Raw genomic sequence first — 10288 nt, 5'->3', positions numbered from 1 at the left:
TGTATTTGTTAAAAATACGCCGTTTTACAGATAAATTTTACGAAGTAATAGGAAAGAGAAAAACATTGTGAGTATTGTTGTATTATGCGTTATATTTTGATTTTCTACAGTGACTTACATGATTTATGAATACACAGCAGATATCTTATAGAAGATACACAAGCGCGAAGAAGAATTAGCAGCGTTTCGTCAATTTTTTTTGTTAATATTTTATGCGATAAGAGATATATTATACAGAGTCACGCTGCTGAGATTCTTTTGGTGACAACTCAGATTTATACAGACATTTAGGCGAAATAGCAGAATACACTGTATGTGATATCATAATTGCGGTATTTTCACTGAATTATATGGTAAATGCATCGTATATGCGCAAAGAGACATTTTTGACAACGCTTTATCAATGATCTTTTTTCACATTTTATAAAATGAAGTGCAATGTAATATATGTATATCATATCTCGCGTTGTGCGAATGGTTCTCTTTGTACAAATCCAGATGGTGGACGGTCCGTTTCATTCATGTTCATGTAAATACGTAGATTATTTGATAAGAGATACTATAGAGATACGTGTGCATATATATGTGATGGTGTAATAAGTGTCCCTCAAATAGATCATATAAATGTATGAGTATTTTCCTTAGAGAGTAAATAACATAGTCCACAGATACAACTGTAAGAGAGGTATTACCGGCAACGAAAGTGAAGGTACCTCACTCGAATAAGGCCTGATTCTTAATATGGGTCGCTTCCTGTTTGTTCGCGTTCCTCTTAGAATCTCTGTCATGCATACGAATGACTATTTGCGTCATGCCCATATTTTTTCCGCGTGCCTGTATGACTCTTGAACAAGTTGCAAAGAATAATTTACAAAGAACCGACGCAACTCGAGTAAAGTACCTTCGTAAAACGAAATTCCTATCCACGAAAATCGAATCTAAGCAAATAGATAACCCGTTTCACTTGTGAACGAACCGAACACTTTTCTTGACGGAAACAGATTTTATTTGACGTATCGGATCGGATATTCCGATTGAGATACTTCTGTCGATGAAACTATCTTACGTGATCGCGTTGCAAGTGTGTTCTCCTCGTGCGGCCGGTCGAAATTAGAGAGGCTGGTCGGTAGTTTGGCGTGTTCCCTCGGGCTCGTGCGGTCGCGTATTTAGGCCAAGTAATAGGGCGCGCTGTACGCACTGTAGGCGGCGGCGTAATAGGGGTAGCCCGAATAGGCCGTGTACGCATAGGGGTAGCTGTATGCGGAGTACGAGAGGGCTGGCGCGGTATATGCACTGTAAGCGAGCGGCGCTGTGTAAGCCGCGCTCAGCAGCAGCCCTCGCTTGTTCCTGCCCGCTTCCGGCGAGGTGGACTCGGCCCGCGCTGCCGCGGCCGGTTCGATGGATTCCACTCCGGTGGGTTTCGCCTCCGTGAGGGCGACGGCCACCAGGGCGAACAGAGCGATAGCCTGTGGACGTCAAAGAGAAGTATAAAGGCGTGTCACTGCGTTAAAAAGCGTCCGATACGCTCTTTAAAGAACACGTGAAATTGAAAGACTCTGGACTATTGAATTTCCAGTTTTTTAAATTGATGCTTCAGGCCAGCGTAAAATAAAGAAAATGCTTTCTGTTTTTATTATCGATGGTGAGACGAGAGCTTTTTAAACTTGACTCGACATTTCTTTCCATGTTAGAATTGAACAAGTATCGCGAAATGTTACTGTCCGAAAGTCAGTCAAAAATTTTTCGACTATCTATTGATGTTCTTATTACATTAGCTGTTATATTAGCTCAATCTCGATATTACGAAGAGAAATGCAATTATTTTACTCACAGCGAAGTACTTCATGTCTGCTGGCTGTTGAGAGAGGATCGGGAAAGCCTCGGAGAGCTCGAAGATCGAAGATCGATTGATGCTCGTGCTCTCGGGGTGGCGTACTTTTATACGCGCTCAGGCGTACGTGCACCGACTCGCGATTATCGTTTTCGACTGGCGTAATCGCGCATAGCAATTATTGTTCTGGTGACATTGTACGTCAGACGGAGGGAGACGGAGAGCACCATCGCGAATGTAGATGCGAGTGTCGAAGTTGAGCAACCCGTCCTTGGCCGCCGTCCAAACGAAGACGTAAGAATTTTTCGATGCTCCGCCGCCGATCGTCGCATTTAGGAATTCCTGCGATACTTCTGTACTGTCTCGAGCTAGAATAACAGTGAGTTGTTGACGTTTCGGTAGAAACAAAATATAAATAATGCATCCCGGAGACAAATGAGATTCTCAAAAACTGAACTGACCAGTTCCATGAAATAAAAAGGATAGAGAGATCATTGATAAAGTTATAAGTTTATATCATGTGCCTTGTGAATACAAAAATCAAGAAATTTACAAAAAACAGAATTAATCTTTGTCTTCTGTGATGCTCAAATGTGATTCGCCCAAACTTTGGAAATATTCCCTTGTGTCCGTCTTTAATTGAAGATATTTTCGATTCTAAATAAAATATGCTCAATCAAATAGTCATTAATATTTAAGTAAGGAAATGCGAAGTTTTTATTTGATAACGGTTGCAAATTTTCGCGGACAATAATGTCAGTATAAAACTGTCGATATACTGCTAATTTATATTCCGTGCAATCGCGGCCGTCACGACAATTTTCACGATACGGCTACGATTTAGCTATTCTAGCCTTGTACTCGATTGGACCCCGTTCGCGGCCGCGGATCCCAAATGGTCCCCGCGCCATTGAGCAGGGCCGAGTGGTGTACGTCTCTCCCGCAGGGTCGCTAATGGTGCCTGAAAATTGCAAGTCCAATAGAATCCAATTTGCCAGTCAGGATTTCTCGACTCGGGTCGTACGAGCTAATCGCGTTAACTCGCGATCGTTTATCGGAAGCGGAATTCTGTTACAATGTTCCGCAACTCGCGGAGACGATAACTCGATATGATCGTTCGAAATGGATTAATCTGAAACGGGTCTTTTTCAGCAAAAATTTAACGCACAGTTTAATTTACCAATTTGAAAATAAATCGCGCTTATCCGTTGATGTTTTCACGCAAACTTTGTTGTGAGATTTCAAATTCAATTTCCGGGATATTGAGTCAAAAATGTGTGAAAAGAAAATAACATTTGGTAGTCATTTATTATAAGTATTCAGAGGAGGTTATTTCCGAGTTTCTCAAAGAATTTGTCATTAAAATATATATCCCGGTTGGTGCGCGGTCACGTAAGAATTCCGTGGAATTCTTGGCATGATTTACCGTCCGAAATTGTTTCGTACGACGACAATGCGAGAGACGAAAAGCACACGCGATACATGCCTCTCCCGACACAGTAGCTGCAGTAACTTGGCACAAGAGTAACGATCCGTCGTTAATCATATTTTATTCAGGTCCACTTATCGCGCTGGAAACACGGTGTTACGCTCTTTTCAGTGCTGGAGATCAATTTTTCATGAGGGTCTGTCGCTGCAGCCGGTTGCATTGTGTTTTGCGCGCGAAACAACGTGGCGTCGCGGCGCCAAAATTGTGCATCATTTTCGATGATCTCCTTCCGACGACTTCTAACATCTCGGTGATCCCGTCTCGTTGTATCGTAGCACAGCAACATTAAAATAATGTTCTAGAATCCATTCATGAAAATTATAGTTCGCGAAGATATATTATTTCTTGTGAAATTCGAAATCTATTTTTGTTTGAACAATTATCACTATTAATCTTTTTGCTAAGAAATAATAGAGTTCATATTTTTAATGAGACAAGAATATTAAGATATCCTGCAAATTATATAATATTACACAGATATTTGTATTGAATATTACATTTTATTGGAGGTGATAAATTGTTTAATACAGAAAGCTTTGATTTTTGATCAAAAATATCAAATAAGATATATTCAAACAGTAGTTAGCTTACAAGATACGATATAAAATGGCTGTAACGTAGGATAGCGTTTTAGCACAAGCCATTACTTCTGTTATCTCGCTCATTTTGAGAAAGCTGACGCTTGCAGATGAACAGACGAATAAAGAAGATTTTCGATGAAAATCCGCAGAAAAGTCGCGGGATGGAGGACGGCGTGAGAGGGTGGCTGAGGGTGTGAGCGTCTCGCATTATCCGTCCAAAGTTCCAGTTATTTCCCGCTCTCGACGATGAAAGAAAGCCGCAAGAGGAGAAGAGTGCGGACTTGTTGGCTCGCAGAGGCAAGGCTCGAGTAATATCGCGGCATCGCAAAGCGGCGACGTTGGTCGGGGGCAGTTTGTCAGGGTGGATGTCGGAGGGGTGTCGGAGGAGTGTTTTTCATATAAACGCTGATTGCTAGCCACATTTTTATCCGCGTCGCGTCGGTATTAGCATACCGAGTCGCTTCGTCGACTTGGATGCTAAGGAGAGTAATCTTCGTAGGAATATTCGCCACCGGCAACGATGAGATTATCGCGATTTTATTTATATTTACTGCTTGCAGCTTTATTTTTGCTACTCTTTATTTTCTTATGGAATAAAGATACAAGAGAATAAGAATACAATATTTGTGAAATAAAATTGAGTAGCGAATATAAGAGTTATTCAATCCTAAAAGATTTTATATATATTATTAAAATAAAATCAGTATCTGATTTTAATCCTTTTTTTTTTTTTCAAATAAAATAGGATATCAGAAAAATTCTACAGGAACCTAGAAACTCAAAAGTGTTTATAAAAAAGTGCATCAGTTATTCTTTTTTTTCTAAAACTTTCATAGAAATAACGACTAGATTTAAAATCTTTTGCTTAATTAGTAGAAAATTTATAGGTATTAATAATAAATTAAAGCTATAGCTAAAAAATTAATTAATAATATTTTTCTTACATATAAATTCTATAAAAATGATAATGCGATAAAGACGATATATAGTTATTTATGCATACACGTGAAACGACGATCTCGACTAGTGAGGAAAATCCATCGATTGCGGCAGTTATTTCGTTTCTTTCCCATAGGAGTCTGATTGGCTATTTGACATGCTCGCTTCGTAAACCGAAAAAAAAAGGACTCTAAAACGAGCGTAAATCTGCGCTATTTCGTCTGTCGGGGGGCGAGTAAAGAATCTCTCGCCGTTCGCGTTTTTTCCCGACACGAAGGAGATTTCTGCATCTGAAGTATCGATTTAAACCGTATTCAGTGCATTTTGGAGATGGAGAAATAATACCGTAATGTTAATTCTGAAATAGACAAATAGGAAAATGTTCATTATAGAATCAATCATTTTGGAAAAAAGTTATGTTTAAAAAATGTGAAAAATGTAATTTTATTTAGTTGTCAGGGACATAGTATTCAGGGCAATAAAAGAACGAAATGATAATACGTGTAATGCCGGCAAATGTTTCTTTATTTTCTAAAAGAGAATATGAGCTCATACACAATGAGAGGAATAAAGGAACAAGGAATTAAACATATAGAGAGAATTGTCAGAGAATCAAGACCATCAAGACCGCGTCTTGAAAAAAGATGCGACTATGACATTTTCTCTATGTTTAATTCCTTGTTCCTTATTCCTCTCGTTGTGCGTGAGTTCTATTGAATTTTTTTTTTTTAATCTGTTGATTGCAGGAAAAAAATTGTCTTGAAAGAAATATTTATTTTTTTTTCTAATATTTTGTTTGCAGGATGAATGCCATAAAACGCAAAAAGAATGGCGCTTAAAATTTTTTCTTTCTCTTCCGATGTTTCATGATGAAGAAGCTCTCGTAATTGTCTAGGCGCGGACATTCGTCATTTTCCGACTTCATCGCTTTTTCCGTACTCCTCTCCAGTCGCTTTTCTCCATTTGAAATTCCGGTAGCGACTCGGCCTCATAAGTAGCTCGGTGTCCCTGATGCCGTGTCGTCGCAACCCGTATACGTAATACCGCTGCTATACGCGCTGTTTGCTGTCCACGATGTCATACTCGTTACAACACAGCTCGTGTAAACTTCCGATGCAGATGCGTATGTATTTCGTTGGACGAATGTACACGCTGTTCCGGACAGGGTGCCATAATCGGATGATATTAGAGTATTTTTAGACCATACATATATACATAGAAAGAGAGAAGGAAATTATTAATAAACGTATTCAATCTAAGCGAAAAATTAAAACATTTAATATTAATAGTACTAACATAACAAATGTATAATTATAAGAATATATTACTATCTAATCTAATGTATTAATATCTCTTCCTATTTTTGTCGATTTTTTTCAGAATATACGGTCTTCAGATGACATGTCCTACGACATTGTTTCGTAGTTTTTTTAAGATCTCTTATTCTCATTGTGAATTTCCGCTATATCCATTCCTTTCTGTTTTTCACATTGCGCATTTGTCTTATCCTCTTTTCGCTCCTTTCTGCTTTATCCTTTTGCCTCTTTGCGTTTGTCTCTTTCTTCCTCTTATTCTCTTTTTCTATTTCAACTAGTAGCAGTCGACGCACGTCGATCCTCCATGAGAGGTTGCTTCCCTTTGTCATTGTCGTTTTTGCGAAGTCGTCGTTGCGCTATATACGTTTTTTGTATACCTTCAGGCGAGCGGAAAATGCAAGAAGAGTCTGAAAGAGACCTATTTTGATACCTATTATCTTATACTATGCCTTATATTTCTTTTCACACGTGTGAGAAAAAAATAACAAAGTTATTTTTTTAGTAGTAATTTTTTAGAAATAATAAAGTGATTAAATTGGTTTTTTGTTATAATTTTTCATATAAATATATATTTTTTTATAATTTTTTAAATTAAAACAATTTTTAAATTTTTTTTATGAACGCTCTAAACTCTATCTGCATGAATTTTTTTCATTGGAAAAGTTTTATAGGAAATTTGAATCGACTGCTCTAGTCTAGATGATCGAATTTAAAAGTTTGCGATGCTCGAGGAATTATCGGGGACGAGGAGCATCAATGAATAATCCTCGCAGTCGGGATGAAACGATTTATTCGATCGATCTCGGCCAGTCGGTCGGTCGGTCGGGTTAAGGTTTTTTTAAATAAATGTCGAAAGTCAACTTATTGTGAACGACGACGACGGTGGCGACCGATATTTGATTTCCGTGCATATTTGCGTTGCCGGAATCCGCAATATAGCTTTCCCGATCAAATGGGAAGTCGAATGGCGTTGATCCCGTTGGTTAGTTGGTCGATTGCTGCTTCGGTATCGGACTCCGAATCACAATTTGAATCGGATCGCCGCGAATCGATTTTCATTCGGGGGACAATTTTAAATTCATTATAGATAAGCACCGAACGGAGTATCTCGGAATAGAAGCATCGATATTTCATTGTCTCAAGTAAATGGTAGAGTAAAGGACAATTGACTATCGGGTATTAGATAAAATGTCTCTTTTATCGATGAATTTTTCTCCCGTCAATTCGGAGTCAATTTTCCCTTATAATGAAAAGTAAGCTTTAAAAATAGATAATATTCTACATTTAAACTACTTCCGTTAATTATACAAAGGTTTAAATCTTTTTAATAAGAATTTCGTTATTACTATCTACTAAATCTATTTAATTGATTAATTAATTTTAATTGTAAATTGGATTTATAAGACAATTATTTGTAGTTTGAAATGACAACAAGAAACTACATTTTTAGAAATTAAATTTTAACAAACTAAATTTTAACTCTATGGGTTAGGGTTAAGTAAAAGATAGTGCATATTAACATCTTGTATTTTAGTTCATTTTAAGTTATCCTTGTCAGCAATAATTTAATTTAAGCCTTTTGATTCTCTGTTCTAAATTTTTCATTATATAATTAATTAAGAAATAAACAACAAGCTTGCATTTTCAAGAAATATTATATCTTTGATCAAAAGATCTATGAAATAAATACCATTAATCTGGAAACACTTTGTGGAAAACAATTAGAAGTATCGTTTTAGGCTAACAAACGGAATAGCTCCGGCCAGGAAAAGAATAAAGGAGAGTATCGGATTGCTTAATGCGGCAGGGTAAAGGATAGAGGAGACTGAAAATTGCACGGCGTTAAGTGAAAGTCGTAATAACGCCGGCTTAAGGTTTCGCGAGTAGAAGCGAAACCCTATCTCTTTCGTTTCCCAGAGGATAAAGGAGGAGAGGTCCTGTCTGCCGACGTGCGTGCGGAGGACAGAGGTCGGGTGAGCGTAGGACGGGATCGATAACGCCGGAAACTGCGTGCCTCGAGAGGGTCCTCTCTCGCGGGTGCCCTCTCTCGCGTTTCCACCTTCGTCCTCTTCCATACCTCTCGAAGCCCTCGGGAGAAGGAGGGAGACTTTGTTTCACGATGACGGAGTGGATTTCCGTTCGTCGGATGGCCGCTCGAAAATAATTGCGCGAACCTCCGAATTCCATGAGAGAACAATGTGCCGCAACACCTCGTCCTCCACCTCCGCTTGCCTTCTCTTCTTTCCCATGTTACCTCCATCCACGTTTCCTACCTTCATTCGCTCTTGCCGTCGGTCGGAGACCGAATGTTATTCTGAAAGGGGGTGGCGAACGACGCGGAATGAGATAAGCCACTCGTAAGAGAGATTCTGTTGCGGCAGATAAATCATCCGGTCAACATACTTGATAAGCCGTGCTAAAAGCGTGTTGACTGTCGTGACGCGAGCTTATTGCGATTTGTTGCAGTTGATATATTAATTTCTGATTCTCAAGACTTCCGTTAACTGTACAAAGATTTAGGTCTTTTTAATATGGTTATAATAAGAATTTTGTTATTACTGTGTCTACTTCAAATTTTAATAATACGTTAAAGTACCTATATATATCTTAAAAAAATAAATTTTGATATTTTTTGCATATTTTGCAATCTTTTTGATACTATTAAGTGTGTTTAGTTTTAGTAATAACATTGTTATTAATAATCTTTGAAAGTAAAAAATTGATTATTGCTTAAAATAATTGTTAGTATAATGGTAATACTTGTGTTATAACAGATATCAAGAATTTTAATGCTTAAGTTTTAAGTAGATTATTAAGACAACAAAAATATATAAAACAAAGTTAATAATTTGTACAAGCACAACTATTTAATTTTTTTATAAAAATGAAAAGGATTAATTACATAATCTCATTTAGCTATTACGAATAACGGATTCGTATTTGCGGGCTAAAGATTTCTTCAAAGAAATTCCTCAAATCTGATGGAATCATCGAACAATTATAGAAGACGGGGGTGGCGCACTGACGTTATCGGACACATCGCAAAACACACTCGTCTTCTTCGAAAGTGGCATTAGGATTTTCGGCGGACCGCGAAATATGTCGGCATCGATTCAACATGTCCAAAAATAATTTCCTCGGCGGATGGGAGACGCGCGATTCGTCGGCGGAAGCGCAACTTCTCAGATGTTATACCTCGGTAACGACGTCGCGTCGCGTCACCAATCGCATAGCGAGAGTGAAAGAGAAGGATCGCGACAGTGAGAGACGGAGAATATTTATTTCTTATAAAACGTTGTTCCCCTCCGACTCGCGTTGAGAGCCGCGAAGAAAGCTCTTTTGAAATCCAAGAGCGTCGACGTCCCCCGGGGATGATACGGTTTTCTCGCAGAAGGATCTCCCCCTGGATTTCTGTACGCGTTCGCACGACCGAAACGCATCATAAGAAATTTTTTGCGATTTCGTTGACGTTGCGAGCGAGGAACCGGAGTGGCAGTGGTACGAAATGCGTAATGGCAAAATTAATATTAATGGTGACTCCAAATATTCTTGGAACTTGACAATGTTATAATACATTCAGCTTAAAACAGCAGTTACTATATTATTCTTTTCTAGTTTGAAGAATAGTGTATTCTATGGAATATTATAACTCGTTTTTACAAAGAAAATTTCAAAAAAAAGATGAAAGGAAGAGAAACGAGACCATGCAGTATTTCTTTTTCAAAAGAAGAGACGATTTTAGATCATGTTCTGGATCTTGTATTTCTTTGCGCGCGCACAAACACACATTTGTGAGGTTTAACAAATATAGATTTTCTCTATAGAGGATCTCGATGTTCTCTAAATATACGGTATTTCGAGATATCGGATGGTCGATCACAATCATTTTCACCAGATTCTGTCGTAGAGACAGACGCACAATGTTTCCGGTCGGTGGGATATGATACCATTTGTCGAATTCCAGCGCGGCCAATATAGCCGCGAACTGGAAAATGTTTCAAAATTTATGAGCTCGGACCGAAAAGGGGCGAAATGTGCACAGGCTGGTCGGCATGAGCAGGCAGTATAATACCAGCAGCACGAGAAATGGCATCGGTATACGTACATATACCGAGAATAGTTCGCTCGGACG

The 10288-nt window shown here is 38.5% G+C and overlaps 1 protein-coding gene across 1 annotated transcript; it reads right to left on the bottom strand.

Moving 5' to 3' along the window:
- Window positions 1–72: 72 nt before the first annotated feature.
- On the bottom strand, window positions 73–1896 carry LOC112454991. The gene is made up of 2 exons (XM_025016657.1): window positions 1832–1896; window positions 73–1466 (listed from the first exon to the last, which is right to left on the bottom strand). Exons 1-2 carry the CDS (start codon window positions 1844–1846, stop codon window positions 1167–1169), a joined length of 315 nt encoding a protein of 104 aa, XP_024872425.1. The 5' UTR covers window positions 1847–1896; the 3' UTR covers window positions 73–1166.
- Window positions 1897–10288: the final 8392 nt, after the last annotated feature.

The sequence above is a fragment of the Temnothorax curvispinosus genome, unplaced genomic scaffold (genome assembly GCF_003070985.1).
Source record: "Temnothorax curvispinosus isolate PA1 unplaced genomic scaffold, ASM307098v1 QBEX01005626.1, whole genome shotgun sequence".
NCBI lineage: Eukaryota > Metazoa > Arthropoda > Insecta > Hymenoptera > Formicidae > Temnothorax > Temnothorax curvispinosus.
The sequence above is the reverse complement of the archived record's forward strand: the minus strand, read 5'-3'. Positions and strand labels throughout refer to the sequence as shown.